The sequence below is a fragment of the Triticum aestivum genome, chromosome 6A, assembly GCF_018294505.1.
Source record: "Triticum aestivum cultivar Chinese Spring chromosome 6A, IWGSC CS RefSeq v2.1, whole genome shotgun sequence".
NCBI classification, from domain to species: Eukaryota; Viridiplantae; Streptophyta; class Magnoliopsida; order Poales; family Poaceae; genus Triticum; species Triticum aestivum.
The window spans coordinates 60,902,783-60,923,130 of NC_057809.1; the positions used below are offsets into that span (position 1 = coordinate 60,902,783).

Consider the following 20,348-nt stretch of genomic DNA (forward strand, 5'->3'; position numbering starts at 1 on the left):
TCTGAAGTTTCATGATCATTATCATTTAGCTTCCTCACTAATTGGTGTAGGTGTCACAGAAACAGTTTTCTATGATGCACTACTTTCCAATAAGGGAGCAGGTACAGTTACCTCGTCAAGTTCTACTTTCCTCCCACTCACTTCTTTCAAGAGAAAACTCCTTCTCCAGAAAGTTTCCAAATTTAGCAACAAAAGTCTTGTCTTCGGATCTGTGATAGAAGGTGTATTCAATAGTCTCCTTTGGATATCCTATGAAGACACATCTCTCCGATTTTGGTTCGAGCTTATCAGGTTGAAGCTTTTTCACATAAGCATCGCAGCCCCAAACTTTCAGAAACGACAACTTTGGTTTCTTGCCAAACCATAGTTCATAAGGCGTCGTCTCAACGGATTTTGATGGTGCCTTATTTAACGTGAATGCGGCCGTCTCCAAAGAATAACCCCAAAACGATAGCGGTAAATCAGTAAGAGACATCATAGATCGCACCATATCTAGTAAAGTATGATTACGATGTTCGGACACACCATTATGTTGTGGTGTTCCGGATGGCGTGAGTTGCGAAACTATTCCGCATTGTTTCATATGTACACCAAACTCGTAACTCAAATATTCTCCTCCACGATCAGATCGTAGAAACTTTATTTTCTTGTCACGATGTTTTTCAACTTCACTCTGAAATTCTTTGAACTTTTCAAACGTTTCAGACTTATGTTTCATTAAGTAGATATACCCATATCTGCTTAAGTCATCTGTGAAGGTGAGAAAATAACGATATCCGCCACGAGCCTCAACATTCATCGGACCACATACATCAGTATGTATGATTTCCAACAAATCTGTTGCTCTCTCCATAGTACCGGAGAACGGCGTTTTAGTCATCTTGCCCATGAGGCATGGTTCACAAGTACCAAGTGATTCATAATCAAGTGGTTCCAAAAGTCCATCAGTATGGATTTTCTTCATGCGCTTTACACCGATATGACCTAAACGGCAGTGCCACAAATAAGTTGCACTATCATTATCAACTCTGCATCTTTTGGCTTCAACATTATGAATATGTGTGTCACTACTATCGAGATTCAATAAGAATAGACCATTCTTCAAGGGTGCATGACCATAGAAGATATTACTCATATAAATAGAACAACCATTATTCTCTGATTTAAATGAATAGCCTCTCGCATCAAACAAGGTCCAGATATAATGTTCATGCTCAACGCTGGCACCAAATAACAATTATTTAGGTCTAATATTAATCCCGAAGGTAGATGTAGAGGTAGCGCGCCGACTGCGATCACATCGACTTTGGAACCGTTTCCCACGTGCATCGTCACCTCGTCCTTAGCCAATCTTCGCTTAATCCGTAGTCCCTGTTTCGAGTTGCAAATATTAGCAACAGAACCAGTATCAAATACCCAGGTGCTACTGCTGAAGGAAATATGCCCTAGAGGCAATAATAAAGTTATTATTTATTTCCTTATATCATGATAAAAGTTTATTATTCATGCTAGAATTGTATTAACCGGAAACATAATACATGTGTGAATACATAGACAAACAGAGTGTCACTAGTATGCCTCTACTTGACTAGCTCGTTAATCAAAGATGGTTATGTTTCCTAACCATGGACAAAGAGTTGTTATTTGATTAACGGGATCACATCATTAGTTGAATGATCTGATTGACATGACCCATTCCATTAGCTTAGCACCCGATCGTTTAGTATGTTGTTATTGCTTTCTTCGTGACTTATACATGTTCCTATGACTATGAGATTATGCAACTCCCGTTTGCCAGAGGAACACTTTGTGTGCTACCAAACGTCACAACGTAACTGGGTGATTATAAAGGAGCTCTACAGGTGTCTCCAAAGGTACATGTTGGGTTGGCGTATTTCAAGATTAGGATTTGTCACTCCGATTGCCGGAGAGGTATCTCTGGGCCCTCTCGGTAATGCACATCACTTAAGCCTTGCAAGCGTTGCAACTAATGAGTTAGTTGCGGGATGATGTATTATGGAACGAGTAAAGAGACTTGCCGGTAACGAGATTGAACTAGGTATAGGATACCGACGATCGAATCTCGGGCAAGTAACATACCGATGACAAAGGGAACAACGTATGTTGTTATGCGGTCTGACCGATAAAAGATCTTCGTAGAATATCTTTGAACCAATATGGGCATCCAGGTCCCGCTATTGGTTATTGACCGGAGATGTGTCCCGGTCATGTCTACATTGTTCTCGAACCCGTAGGGTCTGCACGCTTAAGGTTACGATGACAGTTATATTATGAGTTTATGCATTTTTGATGTACCGAAGGTTGTTCGGAGTCCCGGATGTGATCACGGACATGACGAGGAGTCTCAAAATGGTCGAGACATAAAGATTGATATATTGGAAGCCTATGTTTGGATATCGGAAGTGTTCCGGGTGAAATCGGGATTTTACCGGATTACCGGGAGGTTACCGGAACCCCCCGGGAGGTATATGGGCCTTAGTGGAAGAGAGGAGAGGTGGCCAGAGATGGGCCGCGCGCCCCTCCCCCCTTGGTCCGAATAGGACAAGGAGAGGGGGTCGGGCCCCCTTCCTCCTCTCTCTCCTCTTTTCCCCCCTCCGCGAATCCTATTCCAACTAGGAAAAGGGGAATCCTACTCCCGGAAGGAGTAGGACTCCTCCTGGCGCGCCACCTCTTGGCCGGCCAGCCCCCCCCCTTTGAGCCTTTATATACGGAGGCACGGGGCACCCCTAGAGACACAAGTTGATCCACGTGATCATATTCTTAGCTGTGTGCGGTGCCCCCTTCCACCATAGTCCTCGATAATATTGTAGCGGTGCTTAGGCAAAGCCCTGCAACAGTAGTACATCAAGATCGTCACCACACCGTCGTGCTGACGGAACTCTTCCCCATCACTTTGCTGGATCGGAGTCCGGGGATCGTCATCAAGCTGAACGTGTGCTAGAACTCAGAGGTGCCGTAGTTTCGGTGCTTGATCGGTCGGGCCGTGAAGACGTACGACTACATCAACCAAGTTAACGCTTCCGTTGTCGATCTACAAGGGTACGTAGATCACACTCTCCCCCTCTCATTGCTATGCATCACCATGATCTTGCGTGTGCGTAGGAAATTTTTTGAAATTACTACGAAACCCAACAACTGCGAGCATTAGTAAGGTACACATCAATAACATGTATATCACATATACCTTTGTTCACCTTGCCATCCTTCTTATCCGCCAAATACTTGGGGCAGTTCCGCTTCCAGTGACCAGTCTGCTTGCAGTAGAAGCACTCAGTTTTAGGCTTCGGTCCAAACTTGGGTTTCTTCTCTCGAGCAGCAACTTGCTTGCTGTTCTTCTTGAAGTTCCCCTTCTTCTTCCCTTTGCCCTTTTTCTTGAAACTAGTGGTCTTATTGACCATCAATACTTGATGCTCCTTTTTGATTTCTACCTCCGCAGCTTTCAGCATTGCGAAGAGCTCGGGAATAGTCTTATTCATCCCTTGCATATTATAGTTCATCACGAAGCTCTTGTAGCTTGGTGGCAGTGATTGGAGAATTCTGTCAATGATGCAATCATCTGGAAGATTAACTCCCATTTGAATCAAGTGATTATTATACCCAGAAATTTTGAGTATATGCTCACTGACAGAACTATTCTCCTCCATCTTGCAGCTATAGAACTTATTGGAGACTTCATATCTCTCAATACGGGCATTTGCTTGAAATATTAACTTCAACTCCTGGAACATCTCATATGCTCCATGACGTTCAAAACATCGTTGAAGTCCTGGTTCTAAGCCGTAAAGCATGGCACACTGAACTATCGAGTAGTCATCAGCTTTGCTCTGCCAGACGTTCACAACATCTGGTGTTGCTCCAACAACAGGCCTGGCACCCAGCGGTGCTTCCAGGACGTAATTCTTCTGTGCAGCAATGAGGATAATCCTCAAGTTACGGACCCAGTCCGTGTAATTGCTACCATCATCTTTCAACTTTGCTTTCTCAAGGAACGCATTAAAATTCAACGGAACAACAGCACGGGCCATCTATCTACAATCAAACATACATAAGCAAGATACTATCAGGTACTAAGTTCATGATAAATTTAGGTTCAATTAATCATATTACTTAAAGAACTCCCACTTAGATAGACATCCCTCTAATCCTCTAAGTGATTACGTGATCCAAGTCAACTAAACCATGTCCGATCATCACGTGAGATGGAGTAGTTTCATTGGTGAACATCACTATGTTGATCATATCTACTATATGATTCACGCTTGACCTTTCGGTCTCCGTGTTCTGAGGCCATATTTGTATATGCTTGGCTCGTCAAGTACAACCTGAGTATTCCGCGTGTGCAACTGTTTTGCACCCGTTGTATTTGAACGTAGAGCCTATCACACCCGATCATCACGTGGTGTCTCAGCACGAAGAACTTTCGCAACGGTGCATACTCAGGGAGAATACTTCTTGATAATTAGTGAGAGATCATCTTATAATGCTACCGTCAATCAAAGCAAGATAAGATGCATAAAAGATAAACATCACATGCAATCAATATAAGTGATATGATATGGCCATCATCATCTTGTGCTTGTGATCTCCATCTCCGAAGCACCGTCATGATCACCATCGTCACCGGCGCGACACCTTGATCTCCATCGTAGCATCGTTGTCGTCTCGCCAATCTTATGCTTCCACGACTATCACTACCGCTTAGTGATAAAGTAAAGCATTACAGCGCGATTGCATTGCATACAATAAAGCAACAACCATATGGCTCCTGTCAGTTGCCGATAACTCGGTTACAAAACATGATCATCTCATACAATAAAATTTAGCATCATGTCTTGACCATATCACATCACAACATGCCCTGCAAAAACAAGTTAGACGTCCTCTACTTTGTTGTTGCATGTTTTACGTGGCTGCTACGGGCTTAAGCAAGAACCAATCTTACCTACGCATCAAAACCACAACGATAATTTGTCAAGTTGGTGCTGTTTTAACCTTCACAAGGACCGGGCGCAGCCACACTCGGTTCAACTAAAGTTGGAGAAACTGTCACCCGCAAGCCACCTATGTGCAAAGCACGTCGGGAGAACCGGTCTCGCGTAAGCGTACGCGTAATGTCGGTCCGGGCCGCTTCGTCCAACAATACCGCCGAACCAAAGTATGACATGCTGGTAAGCAGTATGACTTATATCGCCCACAACTCATTTGTGTTCTACTCGTGCATATAACATCAACATATAAAACCTAGGCTCTGGTACCACTGTTGGGTTTCGTAGTAATTTCAAAAAAATTCCTACGCACACGCAAGATCATGGTGATGCATAGCAACGAGAGGGGGAGAGTGTGATCTACGTACCCTTGTAGATCGACAATGGAAGCGTTAACTTGGTTGATGTGGTCATACGTCTTCACGGCCCGACCGATCAAGCACCGAAACTACGACACCTCCGAGTTCTAGCACACGTTCAGCTCGATGACGATCCCCGGACTCCGATCCAGCAAAGTGTCGGGGAAGAGTTCCGTCAGCACGACGGTGTGGTGACGATCTTGATGTACTACTGTCGCAGGGCTTTGCCTAAGCACCGCTACAATATTATCGAGGACTATGGTGGAAGGGAGCACCGCACACGGCTAAGAATATGATCACGTCGATCAACTTGTGTCTCTAGGGGTGCCCCGTGCCTCCGTATATAAAGGCTCAAGGGGGGGGGGGGCTGGCCGGCCAAGAGGTGGCGCGCCAGGAGGAGTCCTACTCCTTCCCGGAGTAGGATTCCCCCCTTTCCTAGTTGGAATAGGATTCGCGGAGGGGGGGAAAAGAGGAGAGAGAGGAGGAAGGGGGGCCGGCCCCCTCTCCTTGTCCTATTCGGACCAAGGGGGGGAGGGGCGCACGGCCCATCTCTGGCCACCTCTCCTCTCTTCCACTAAGGCCCACTAAGGCCCATATACCTCCCGGGGGGTTCTGGTAACCTCCCGGTAATCCGGTAAAATCCCGATTTCATCCGGAACACTTCCGATATCCAAACATAGGCTTCCAATATATCAATCTTTATGTCTCGACCATTTCGAGACTCCTCGTCAGGTCCGTGATCACATCCGGGACTCCGAACAACCTTCGGTACATCAAAAATGCATAAACTCATAATATAACTGTCATCGTAACCTTAAGCGTGCGGACCCTACGGGTTCGAGAACAATGTAGACATGACCGAGACACGTCTCCGGTTAATAACCAATAGCGGGACCTGGATGCCCATATTGGTTCAAAGATATTCTACGAAGATCTTTTATCGGTCAGACCGCATAACAACATACGTTGTTCCCTTTGTCATCGGTATGTTACTTGCCCGAGATTCGATCGTCGGTATCCTATACCTAGTTCAATCTCGTTACCGACAAGTCTCTTTACTCGTTCCGTAATACATCATCCCGCAACTAACTCATTAGTTGCAACGCTTGCAAGGCTTAAGTGATGTGCATTACCGAGAGGGCCCAGAGATACCTCTCCGACAATCGGAGTGACAAATCCTAATCTTGAAATACGCCAACCCAACATGTACCTTTGGGGACACCTGTAGAGCTCCTTTATAATCACCCAGTTATGTTGTGACGTTTGGTAGCACACAAAGTGTTCCTCTAGCAAACGGGAGTTGCATAATCTCATAGTCATAGGAACATGTATAAGTCATGAAGAAAGCAATAGCAACATACTAAACGATCGGGTGCTAAGCTAATGGAATGGGTCATGTCAATCAGATCATTCAACTAATGATGTGATCCCGTTAATCAAATAACAACTCTTTGTCCATGGTTAGGAAACATAACCATCTTTGATTAATGAGCTAGTCAAGAAGAGGCATACTAGTGACACTCTGTTTGTCTATGTATTCACACATGTATTATGTTTCCGGTTAATACAATTCTAGCATGAATAATAAACTTTTATCATGATATAAGGAAATAAATAATAACTTTATTATTGCCTCTAGGGCATATTTCCTTCAGTTCCTGGACGTCCAAATTGCCCACATGATAGTAACAATTTTCGCTTGATCCGCTTCATCAAATCTAGAATCACACAAGATGTCCCTAGACCACGTTTCTGTATGGAGCTCTGGTAGTTTGACAGACAAAATTTCCCTCGCCTCCTTCTAGAATAGCTTAGCATGAGCGCATGTAATGAAAGCATGATACATGTCCTCGTCTGCATCAAGGCAGACTTTGCAACGTGCCAATACAGCAATGTGTCGGTGGTTTAAAGCGCTCTCAATGGGGGAGAATTCCCCTTAGCACTCGCCACCAAAACACTCTCACCTTTGGCACAACTTTTAGCTTCCAAAGTCTTGTCCACAACTGTTTTTGCTGCTCTGAGGATTCCGTAACCGTCCCTTCCCTTTGAGCAGAATGCTCGTTCAAGGTCATAAGAGAACGGTACGCTGATTTCACAGTGTAGATGCCCGACTTTTCAGCATTCCATGCCCAGTAATCCTCTCCCCCCTCCGCCCTCAACGGGATATTGAGAATAGCATCAGCTTCGGGGGCGATGAAATAGTGCCTCACTAATTCCACCTTCCATAAACCTCGATCTCCATCGATCAGCTCAGACACAACAATAATGTTGGTGTTACCGATGTGAGCAGTTGGCCGTAAGGAGAGTAGGCCTGGCACCCAACTATCATTCCAAATGGACACCAAGGTGCCATCTCCAATTCGTTTCACAAGGCCGGCTCCCAATGCTTGCTTGCCCGCACATATAGCTCACCATGTGGCCGAGGCACACTTTGGGACAGTTGCAGCCATGAAGTCACTTTGCGGGAAGTATTTTCCCTTAAGTACACGAGCACAGAGAGAGTCCGGGTTCATAATCAGATTCCACCCATGCTTTCCGAGCAGGGCTAGGTTGAACAATTCTAGATTACGAAACCCCATCCCTCCAGCAACCTTGGGTTCAGCAAGTGAAGGCCAATCGATCCAATGGAGTGATCTGCGATCGATTGAGCTACTCCACCAATATCTAGCCATAACTGAAGAAAGGCCTTTGTAGACCTTCTTAGTGAGTTTGAAGCAACTCATAGAGTGTGTTGGAATTGCTTGGGCCACAGCCTTCAGCCTGACCTCCCTGCCAGCACATGAAATGAGGCGTTCCACTCCTCCTTGTAGCTTGCTTCTCATCCTTTCTCTGAGAAATTCGAAAGTACCACTAGTGATACGATCCACAACAGTTGGAAGTCCCAAATATCGTTCACTGAACGCTTCGACTGAGATGTTCAGAAACTCCTTCAACAAAAGGCGCACTGGTTCGGGCGTGTTAGGACTGAAATAGATTGAGCTCTTGTCCCTATTAATACACTGACCGGAGCAGTCACCATAAATCTGTAGCACCTCATTCAGCCTGATTGCACTAGTTGCTTGTGCATTCATAAAAATAAAACTATCGTCCACAAATAGTAGGTGATTTACCCAAGGGGATTGATAGCTTACTCGAATACCTCGATCGATATTGGCCCCTCCATAAAACTTTAGCAAGGAAGTGAAACCTTCTGCACAAAGGAGGAACAAATACGGTGAGACGGGATCCCCTTGACGAAAACCTCTTGAAGGTGTGAAATGTGGCAGCAATCCTCCGTTCACCCGTATAGTGAATCGAACAGACGTGACACACTTCATAATAAGTCTAACAAATTGTGAGCTAAATACGGTCTCCGTGTGCGGTGGGTATATCTGAAATAATGACATACTTACGGGCTACGTGCGTACGGTATCCCCCTCCTCGAATACTCAGCTGCCGGAAACAAGGTCGCCGCCTACCTCCTCCCTCTGCCCCCCACGGCCGGAAAGGAGCTCCGGGCCCCGACCCCGCGCCCCGTCTCTGTGCCGCCGCCGTCGACGACGCCTCTGTGCAGCCGCCGCCGGCCTCTGCACCCGACTCCAACCTGTGCCCCCGCCGTCAACCTCCTCTCCAGACATCCAGCGGCAAGGTGAGGCCATATCTACCTATCTATGTAAAGCACTATATTGGGTTTGTCAATGGGCAAAATGTTGGTTTATGCATGGATATAATGTACACATATTGGATCTGTTAAGTTCCACAATTTTTTTGCTTGGGATGCGGTGAAAAATAGGGATGTGATAAATGTGCAGATACTAGATTTGCGAATGTCTGTTAAGATACTGGATTTGTTTGCTGTAAAGTGTAGACCGTCAGAAAGTTCATACGATTCCTGAAACTGCTGGAGCTAATTACCCAATCTATGCGCACTGTAATTGCTTAATATTCCAGTTTTTTTCCTAGAGAGGGTGTGAGACTGCGAGGGCATGTGCGGTTGGGCACTGCAATCTGTCTGCAGCTTAGCCCCAGAGCCATTGAGCCAAGTACTCCCAACTCATTATGAATTAAAAGATGAGTAGCCCTGCCTCATATCGGGGACATTAACAATGAACTGTCAAGTCTGATCACAGCTTCTTTTACAAAGCAGAGATGTTGAGGTTATACATAGCAGTTCTTGACAGATAGAAGTTTTAAGCTAGGCATATATTCATCGGAAGGAGTAACTCTTACCTTCTTACCTCCCATGTGAAAAGAGGAGGTAAGAGGACCATGTTAAAATTGGTTGCTTGTTTATATTTCTCATCTAGGTATATCTTATCCATGTAAACAAGGGATTTCCCGCGCGTGCACGCACACACACACACACGGAGGAAGACAGGCATCTTCCTGAAGAAGTGTACACAAGGTCTTGTAGTTTTGCTCTTTTATTCTTGAAGCACATCCAAGCCCAAGATAATTTTATAGATGATGAGATTTGTTAGTCTGGTATGTTTGCATTGATCATTGAGGGGCAACTGAGGCCCACTTACGATCTGGATGGTCCTGGCATTTGGAATGCTGATACCACCGTGGGGTGATTGTAAAGTTTTATTACATATAGGTATTGCACATGCACACTGGTAGGTTCCTGACTTCCTGTATATACTCTTTTCTATGGTATACCGGTGTGTGTGCCTTGACCCTTTTTGCATCGAATAATTGCCTGGAAAGTAATTCCATTATTGCCGTAGCCAAACAATAAAGCTTTTAGATCTACATGTTTAAGTAAAGTAATTGTTTTTTCTGTTCATTGACTATCGCAGAGTAAAGGAATATGCCTTCACTGCAAAAAGCTCTGCCTCCAGAACTTGCTGATAATGCACTCAGAGTAAGGCTCCTTTCACACCTTTGTACTCCCTCCGGTCCTTTTCACTCCGCATATTAGATTTGTGTCAAGTCAAACTTAGCAAAGTTTGACCAAATTTATATTAAAAAGTATCAACATCTACGACACCAAATATATATACTATGAAACTATATTTCATAATGAATCTAACAATATAAATTTGGGCTTGTGAATGTTGATGCTTTTTTCTATAAGTTTGGTCAAAGTAAAGATACTTTGACTTTGGACAAAACTTATATGCAGACTAAAAAGGACCGGAGGGAGTAATAGACAGGAACTGACCCTCAACATGAGTTGTACATGGTAGTCACTTCTGAAATTTCACTTCTCGAGTCAGAGTAGCACCATCCATGACTTTATCCTTTTAGCTTCAGCTTTTGCAAAACATATCTGGTACTCCCCGTGCTGCCCAACTCTCAGTATTATGTTTATAACAAGAAATTTTCATGAAAAAGGAAAAAAAATGAAATCATAGAATCTGAGTAAGAAAATGTTTAATTGCTTCTCGCCGCAACATGTCCTCTGAAACTCTTTCTTGCTTTGCAGTGCGGCGAGGGGCCTTATCAATCACATCATATACGAGTCCGAGAAGATGACAGGGCGCAAGTTCTCGGGTTAAGACAGTTCAGTTCTTGGATGTTCCTTTCCTTTTTTATTCTCGGCATACACTGTATGAATAATATATGACCAGCTGATGCTTCACCTTCTTTTTTTGCACTTTTACTGCGGTTCTTGATGTAATTGGCCCGCACATGCTTAGCGCTAGCTGATTTGGTTGATCTTTAGGTCTCTTCCAAGCGTGGAGATGAAGATCTTCAACAAATTTTAATGCTCCAGTCAGTGTGAAAACACATTTGAATTATTATTTGCTTCTGATCTTTTTGAGGGAATTTCCTTCTGATGATGCATTGAGGCAGCCAGCTTCATCATGTTTAATTTCTACGTGGACCTTTTTTTTGAGCAAACTACGGGGACATATCTCTAAGGATATCCGGACTCTGCATCAGCTTCGTCGGCCTTTTGCCAGGTGCTTACCGGCCGGCTATCACTAGTTATAGACCAGGAGGCCCATCCATCCGTTGCCATTTCGAGCCCACCACAGCCAGACTCGCACACAGCGGCACAGCGCTAGCATCTTCACCCACCCACTCTTTAGTCCCACCTCGCTTACTGGAGCAAAGCCAGACCAGCTTATATACCTTCGCGGTTCGCCAGCGGAGCAATGACGAGGGTGAAGTGTTGGTCCAGTCCTAGGGCGAGTGGCGTCAGCGTAATGAGCTGCACTTGCCAAGTGCGCGTGATTAACCCTAAACCTACGCGCTCCCTCTGCCTCTTTGGAGGTCGACGCGCGGGTATGTCCTTCCAAACGAAAGGCTTGTTTCCCTGTGTGCTTTGGCCTTGATAACATAAGCACATACGCCCTGCGCCGGCGCCACTCCCCCTATGGGGTCAATTGGATGAGTTTGCTGGGCTGGCGGTGGGCCTCGGCCCTATATATCCCCGCCCAACAAACAGTAGCCCTCCTTTTGTTATTTTTGTAATAAATTGCAAAATCATCTTCTCTACAAACGGTGCCACAGTTGTGATGCCTTCATGCAATTAACTCTAATAAAAACATTTTAATTGTTGGGCAATGCAAAAACTTCAAGTGCTAGGATTCAAGTATATTTATTAGCATAAAATAGGTAGCTTCGGGATGCAAATTAGGAATGTGCTCGTATTCAATATTCAATTTCTTTGTTTCTTAACTAACTGTTTTACTCCTTTGCTTATTTTAAGGAGTAATACTTCGTGCTTAAGAATCTAGTACTATGCCTAAATAGTTGACCGTCTCCACTAATTCTAATTCTCTCAACATGCAACTACGTCACCTAATCATGCCACCATGCATGTAAGAAGACCGGAAAACGTTTATTTCCATCCGACTTATTTCTCGCGCGCGTAAACCTCCTCCAGAGCCGTCGGATCGCTGCTGATCGTGCGGCTGTTTCTGTCTCGGTCGGGTCACGTGCAGCCCGACCAGGTGCGTTGGTTGACTCGTCGATTGATTGCAACATCGACCCCAGGTGAGATCTCGCTCTGTTTCCTTCCTCCTCTTCCATTTCGTCCTCTTCCCCACCTTCTTCCCCTCGCGCAGATCCAACCATCGTGGGATGCGACGGTCGACGCGGCTGCTAGGGAAAGGAACGGCGGCGCCGGCGGCTGGTGTGGGAGTGGAGACACGCGCATCGTCGTCGCACTCCATGGACGATGACGGCACAGATTCCAGGTTTGTCTTCTAGATCTCAACATTTTTGCCTTCCGCCATCCCAAAACACGCGATGCAGCAGTGGATCCGTGGTAGCGGTGGGGCTTGTTGCATCTGCTTGCCCGGAGGGGGCAGTGCGGGATGGGGTTGGGTTTGTCTCGTCAGATCTGCTAGACAGGAGGAGGGGGAGCGGGTCGGGGTTGGGGATGTGCTCGTCGGAGCTGCTATGCAGGAGGTTGGAGAGCGTGTTGGGGTTGGGGTTGTGCTCGTCGGAGGAGGAAGTGCTCGTCGGAGGTGTGCTTTTTGGTGTTTGAGGGGTGGTGTCCGTAGGTGTGCCCAGGTGTTAGTTGCATTGAAACGTAAGCTGGTAATCTGACTTGTTTTGCTAGTTTAAACCAAATTCAGTTTTGAATCTGAATTTCTTAGTTTTGTTGCAGTAGAGTAATTTTCAGACTAGCAGTAGAGCACACCTCATTTTTTACTCCGTCTTTTGGAGCAGAGCACACCTCAATTTCTATGGGAACTTTAACCGGAAATTGAATGTTAGTTACAGCAGAGTTTTTTTGTTAATTGCATTTTGTACGGATTCAGCCTAGCTAGCTTGCTTTTGTGTTTGTTTTGCTTGCTTGCTTGTTGATAGCCTAACATAGCTTATCCATTCATTCCATTTACTTAACTACCAATTCATCCATTGAAATCACTGCCACACTCATTTTTTCATTTTAGTTTGTGCTTCCCTGGTAGGTAATTTCATAACAATCATAGCATGCCCTCTATACTTTAGTTTTCTGCTGAACTCAACTGAAGCAAATAGGCATCACAGCACGCTGCCTGTATGTGGATGCCCTGCTGCTAAAGGCAGCGAAATGCTCTGCCTCACCCATACTAAGTTTGTTAATTAAGCGGTTTTTCCATGGCAAAAGAAATGTGAGGTCACACTATGCTAGTCTAAAACACGACTGCTCCCACCCATGAGGTTTAGGTTTTTTTTGGAACTTAACTTGAAAATTGAATGTTATGTTCGTCTAGTTAAAATTAAAGTCAGTATGTAACTGAACCTGAATTTTTTAGTTGTATTGCAGCACACCATCTTTTTTCCATTCAGATTCAGCTTTGTTTTTAGAAGTAGGGCTCTGTTATTTTAGTGGTAGTGTTGTGCTGCAATACTACAGTCACATATAGATGATGCATCCTCATGCTCTTTCTTTTTGTTCTTCTTTTTTTTGCAGAATGGACGAGGACGAATGTACTGCTGATGGGTCATTCTCAACACGTTTCTCAGCAACCCGGCTGCGTCAAGTTCCGAATCTTCAGTCTGAAACTAAGAAGCAAATTATTAGCAAAAGCAGCTTTGGGTCCCTCCTAAACATCAGTTCTTTCTCTATGCCGGCTGATTTGCTTGATTGGATAGTGATGAAAATTGACACAGAAAAGGCAATGTTTAGGTATGCATGACAAGCATAATGCACCATCATCTTTTTACCTTTGTATTTGCTTGTCGGTGGTTCCTCGTGTAGCAATTGATTTTGTTGTGTTTTTCACATTAGTATGCTGCATCTATTTTTTGCAGTCACAAGAAGAAGTCTATATTGTTCACGAAAGACATGGTGCGAAAAATTTTCAATGTACCTTCTGGGTCAAGGCCAGTGGAGCTGTTGAGGAGGAATGAGCCTCATGCGCTCCGTGAACCCTATCGAGTAGGGTCAAGGTCTCCAATGAAGCATGCTATTCAAGTGCTGGAGGCAACAGATGATCGTGATGTAGTTTCCATTAACATGACTTGGGTGCTTTTATGCATTGCTCTTGTGCTATCTCCTGGGACTGGCAACATGGTCCCCCTAGAGTATGTTGCGAGCTTGGTTGACATGGACAAGATCAATGAGTTTGCGTGGGATGGCATTTCCTGGCTGCTGCTTTCAAGGAGGTGAAGAAGTACCAAAAGAAGAGGGAGGCAGGGAAAAGTGGATTTTGGATTGGGGGTTGTCTACCCATGTTCGCGGTATGTCAAATGATCCTGTTGCTTTTGTCTATTTTCTTTCTTTTATTATTCACTCCAGTATCATTTGTAGCATCCAGAAGCTTTGCTCACAATGGCATTTTGATTGTTTTTTAGGTAATTTACATGGATTTTGTCGACGTGCCTCGTGGGTTGGTCTCTGAGCATAGATTCAACTACTCTCTTCCAAGGGCATGTTTCATTTGCAACAACGACTTCAAGTTGCTAGAAGAAATTGATAAAAACAAGCTCAGCTCAGCCTTGATAGAATTGAATTTGGAAAACGGAATGTAATACCTCTTTTCTGAACTTTCAATTATCTCAACTCTTTTTGTTTGTGCTGCCTTTATTTTTGATCTGATGACCAACCTTTTTTTGATAATCTGCAGCTTTGTCGTTTGCCAGAGACACCATATGTATCAATTGTGAGTTGCAACGAAGATGATTGCGAGAACAACAATGTGGATGGAGTTAGTGGAGGAGGAAACATTCCCGAGATACCAACCAATCCAGTCACAGATGGGAGCGAGACCGGTGGCGATGTGTGCGGCTCTCTAGATGAGTGGCTGCAGTCGCTTCCTTCTAGTCAAGACCTGGAGGTAAGCATGTTTTTTTATTTGTTTATTTTGTCTTCAATTTATTTTCAGTAAATTAGTAGTAAATAATTAGTGCATGCATTGATGATGTAAAACTCAACTTTTTTCTCTGTTTCATTCTCATTTTTCTCTTTGAAGCAGATCCCACCTCACATGCTCCCATTATATGAGAAGCACAAGAAGTTGCATGCGGCAGAAGTGAAGAATGTTCTGACATCCTTCGGCCAGATAATGCAGTCAATTTTCTGCAAGCGTGTAGCACGTATTTTGGTTGAAGCAAACTCCATTGCTGCAACTTCCAAGGCACAGGTGTCTGAAAGTGTTACTTTTGATGTTCCAACAAGCAATGCAGCAAGAGCATGTGACACCAGGGCTCCACCCCAAACTAGCCCTATAGTTCACATGGGTGCCACAGCACAAGAAGCCGAGATTGAGATGGAAGCTGCAGGTTGTCCCGACACCAACCAGAATGGACATGATCAGGACATTTTTTTGGATAAAATGCAGTGTTGCGATAAAGTTGGGAAGGAAGATGCAGAGTTTGTTCAGGATAAGGGGGACCAGGAGGAGGTGGTAGCCCCTGAATACGTGGCGGGAGATGCAAAAGTCCCATGTGTTACTGATGAAGCTTGGCGGGTGATTTTATCACAAGGTACCGTGGCTGCATTGGATTCACTTGCGTTAGAATTTGATGATGGTCCTTCATGTAGTCTGTTCAAAGAGGGAACCGAAGACTTCGAGTGGTTCAACATGGATCCTGAGACTGCAAGGAAGGTTATGGAAGAGAAAAAGGAAAAGGAAATTAATGGCGTCGCCTCTCCTGATGTTCAACAACCGCTTTCAGCAGGGCCCACCTTAGACAACAGTCCAGTGCTTGCAAGGCAGAGCAGCGGCTCAAAGCTTCCAGTGCAATATGAAGCACCATCCCCATGCTTCGACACTGATCCGAAGCTTCAAAAGTCATGTGAAACCCGGCCACCTATATATGATGCATCTCCAATTGCATTCACAGCTCCAGTTGTATCTTCAGGTTTTTTTGTCTACTCACCTTGAGTCATTTAAAAACTAGATTGTACCATGTAGTTAGTTCATCATGTTTTATGTGTTTTCTCTTTTCTTACTTTTGTCTCATGCCAGTGCAACAAGATCGTTTTGAAGCTGAGTTGCATGAGCCAGGGGAGAAGATTGTCGAGGCTAACAGTGGGAGCAGTGCTCATGTGAAGAAGGCGGTTAAGAAAAGAACGGCCCAGCCTCCTGATGGTGTTCCAAAGATGAAGAGGATCAAGATCGACCGAAAAGATGATGCTCTGTACCAGCAGTATGTGATGAGTAGGTACAAAATACCAAGAGCAAAGAAAGATCTAGTAATGTGAGTCCTTTTTCTGTTTGTTCCCCTTATCCAAATATATGGCGGGTTAGTGGCTTTTTAAAGTACTAATCTCCTGTTCCTTTCTCTTTTCTGTTGTCCCATGTTGAAATGTTTTGCAGCCCTGATTTCATTGAAATAGAGGGCTTCCACACATCACTTCAGAACTTCCATGCTTCATTAAAGCCACGAGCTGATCTTGACAGCGAGGTAATGACACTGTATCTGAAAACTTTCAACTTGGAGCAATTGTACAACAAGAAGAAGCCGAAGAAGTTTGCATTCTCAGTGTTTATGGGGGTTAGTCTGTCCTCCATATAGTGATTCTTTTTTGTCACTTTCTTGCAACATACATAAAATCATCTGGCTGTGCTATCTTGTTGCATTTTTACTCTTTTTTTCCAGAGTCAATTGGCTATGGATCCTGACTTGTTTGATCACAAGAATTGTGAAAGAGAGTTCAGAAAGGCATGTGAAAATAACCATATTTCAAAAAGCGATCTAGTAAGTTTTTTCTCTTGACTGCTATGACATTTTTTCACCTTATTTTTCTGAAGCATGTTATGTTATTTTCATTAGTGTCGTTCAGAATAAGCATTGGGCGGTGGTTGTTGTGAACTTGTTGCACAAGCAATTCAATGTTTTTGACTCGGTCAAGAACGCCACGGATGTTAACTTGCTCCATAAGGCAACCAACAATGTGGTAATGATCTTTGCTTGCTTTATCATTTTGTTTCTTTCATTCTTTTTCAAACCTGTATGCTTCAAAGAAAACAACCCATCTTTTCGTAGTTTTTGATTCTGTTTTATTGTATTGCATCCAATCAGATTGCCAACATAAAGAAAGTTGCAAGCAAAGAATCTTCATTTCATTTTGATCTTGATTTGTTTGAGAAGGTCACCCCAGATCACCCGAAGCAATTAACGCAGTAAGCTTTTTTATTTTCTAGTAATTTTTTGTGCAAATTACAAATATTTGAATTTGTGGGCGGTTAGTGTTTATTGATTTGGTTGTATCTTTCTATGTTTTTTCTTAGTTATAATTGTGGCTTCTATGCAATTCTTTTCTTGTAAAACTTCGATGGTGTTGTCATGAAGCATTTCGATGAGGTGCCAATTTCTATCCCTTTCTACAAATTGAAGCGTACTGTTGTTCTACTTAGGAGCTTACCATTTTCTTTCTATCCATTCCTAATTCTCTGCTTTTTTTCATTTCCATTTGTCACAGAGTTGCATCCCAAACCTCCGGAAACGTATTGCGGCAGATCTTATCAAGCATCCCAGCAATACCTTAGACCCTGCAGACCAGTTGAAGAAGTTGCTGGAACTTTGATTGAAGATCGAAGATCATTTTTCATCATCAACATCTAGGGGGTGGATGGAGTTCGTTCTTCCGGGGAGCTTTTGTGCCTGTCCTTAACTATCTTGTGGGTTGTACTTCACAACTTTTGTTGTAAAAAAGAATGTAGACTCAATGTAACAGACGCAAACCCTCTTGTTGGATCGGTATTCGACGTGTGTTTCATGTCTTGGATGGATGTTGATACAACACATTTTAATGAAAAATTTCTTCTGTACCCTCACTTGCTTCTTTTAGTATACCTTTTTCTTTTTTTGTTGAACTCCGAATGCAACATATGCTCATGTGATGCATATACTATCACTTTTTCGGTATTATTTTTATATAGTTTTGAGTTTATTGAAAACCAATGTCATTGGTTATAAATTCTAACTAGGTTTTACATAGAGGTTCACATTTTTTTCCTTTTTCTTCTTTTTGAAATGCTTCCAGGAAGCAGTCGAGCCCCTATAGCGAATATTTTTAGTTTCCAACTCGTCGCTTCTTCACACAAGGAGCATTTTTTTCTACTCAAGAAATTCAAGTTTTGTTGCATAAATATGTTCACCCAGTAACTCTGTTCTCCCATTGAAGCATCAGGATAGCTTTCCAAGGATGACTCTGCTCTTATTTTTTCAGTTTTGTCTCAGTGGACCATCAGTATAAGGAAGCACAAATATATGATATAGACAAATTTAATAAGACCTCATTATTTTTGTCAAACACCGATATGTAGATAGAAACAAAACTAAATTCTGTGAAATTAAACGCATTATAAGCACTGTAAATATATGTATCCTCAGTTGCCCAACACACAAATTAAGCACAAATGTTGTTCAAATAAGAGACTTCTTTTTACACATTTGAAGCAGGCTTTTTCTCATGTGGAGAAAAACTACCATGAAAAACAGTTCATTTGAGATTGCATACATTCTGGAGGGACACCAAACACTCTAGAGGAAAGCATTTTCAGTCATTTTTCTTCTCTTAATTTGTTCTTCAGAGCCTAAGATCTGTTGCTCTACTGACACCAGCCTCCATTAACATCGCAGCCCTTAGGTAGGGACAATGCTTCATTGCATGATCAGGCTCTTTACAGTAGTTGCATTTCTCAACAGCCATTGCAGCCTTCAACAACTCACATGTTACAACACTGTGATCATCTTCTTTGCAATATGAGCAGATATATGTTTTCTTCTTTGGTCCAGGTTTCCTTTTGGGCTTGGTTTCTTTCTTCTTCTCGTCTGTTTTTGCCTTCTTCTTTTGAGCATCTTCTCATTGCTCAAGTAAAGTCTTTCTTCTCTTAGACTTCTCCGTCGGTCGCCCTTTCTTCGGCACACGTGCTGGGTTTTGAAGCATGGGTACCTCCCCGGTATCATGTGCTACATGTGTGGTAGCCGCTTGTTGCTGCTGCGTGGGGCAATCTGGTTGCTTCTCCCCTGGATGTTTTGGCTGTTGTTGCTTTGGTTCAAGTGGTGTCTGTTGCTGCTGCATCTGGGGATATTTTTGCTGATGAGTTGGCCCCCTTTGATGCATTGCTGTTTGCTGGCTTCCCCCCTGTGTTGTGCTCTGATGATGATCTGGCTGGTGCTGTTGCGCTTCCTGCTGCTCTGGTAGTTCCCCTCTCCTAGCTACAAGTATAATGGGCTCAAGCGCATGAGTTGCATCATTTAGTATTTTGCAGGCAACGTCATTGCTACAAGCTTGGGAGGCCAACCATGTGAATTTTCTGCACAACGAGTTGTACTTGAGTGTATTGTTTGAAGGGAGAGCGAAATCGAGAAGATGGCCACTACCACCTGTTGGTGTTGTTGCTCGTTCTGACCACCTTTCTAGCAAGTAGCGTTGCGGTATAGCTTGGACATTGAGGTGGACCATCACTCTAATGATGTGTGCACATACGATTCCATTCATCTCAAAACAATTGCAGCTGCACTCAAATATCTCTTCTGCCAGCACAACATTCACTGTAAATATCTTGGGGTCTTCATAGTAATTTGAAAAGAGCTCAAATCTCATGCTTCCAATGTCAGGAGAAGGAACCTGGTTCATCACAAACCCTGTGGAGACAGTCACTTCTGCTTGAAACTTGCCAAACACGTTACGGGTGTAGAAACCAACTGCCTGACACTCAGTTCTGTACCGTGAGTAAAGCGGGGCTGTGGTTGCTGCTCCAATGAAAGCTTGATTGTCCTCACGGTCTAGCATAGTCTCTTGCAACACCTCATACTGTTGCACAAACCTCCAGACCGAGTCCTGAGGATTAACAAATGTCTTGAAGTAGGAGTTTAGTCCCTCTGACCTCCCCGTAGTGCTTGTAAAGGGGAAAAACACTTCCGAAAGAATGCTGGAGCCCAGGTTTCACGAGTCTTCCACATGTTGCATAGATGCCTATTATCAACCAAGTCGAAGCAATGTATCATGTGCTGCCAATTCTCTTCAAATTCATCAACCGTGTCAGAATCATTGATGCAAGTGTAGAAAGCTTGCTCAAAAACCTCATCCTTACTCATTATCCTGCCCAACTTCTCACGCGCTTTTCGTTGGACGTGCCATTTGCAGCATCTATGCACC

General features: G+C 43.8%; 2 protein-coding genes across 3 annotated transcripts; both read left to right on the plus strand.

Annotated features, from left to right (window-relative positions):
• Positions 1-8,735: 8,735 nt before the first annotated feature.
• LOC123130280 (uncharacterized) lies at positions 8,736-11,124 on the plus strand. Of its 2 annotated transcripts, XM_044550212.1 has the most exons (4): positions 8,736-8,993; positions 10,147-10,211; positions 10,473-10,532; positions 10,776-11,124. In XM_044550212.1, the coding sequence occupies exons 1-4, from the start codon at positions 8,745-8,747 to the stop codon at positions 10,846-10,848; spliced, it is 447 nt and encodes a 148-aa protein (XP_044406147.1). In that variant the 5' UTR covers positions 8,736-8,744; the 3' UTR covers positions 10,849-11,124. The 2 variants fall into 2 exon arrangements, with proteins under 2 accessions (XP_044406147.1, XP_044406148.1); XM_044550213.1 differs by lacking the exon at positions 10,473-10,532.
• A 4,090-nt stretch (positions 11,125-15,214) lies between these two features.
• Positions 15,215-17,835, plus strand: LOC123130281 (uncharacterized). The gene is made up of 8 exons (XM_044550214.1): positions 15,215-16,099; positions 16,207-16,438; positions 16,558-16,735; positions 16,841-16,939; positions 17,025-17,138; positions 17,264-17,364; positions 17,473-17,545; positions 17,664-17,835. Exons 1-7 carry the CDS (start codon positions 15,223-15,225, stop codon positions 17,507-17,509), a joined length of 1,638 nt encoding a protein of 545 aa, XP_044406149.1. The 5' UTR covers positions 15,215-15,222; the 3' UTR covers positions 17,510-17,545; positions 17,664-17,835.
• Positions 17,836-20,348: the final 2,513 nt, after the last annotated feature.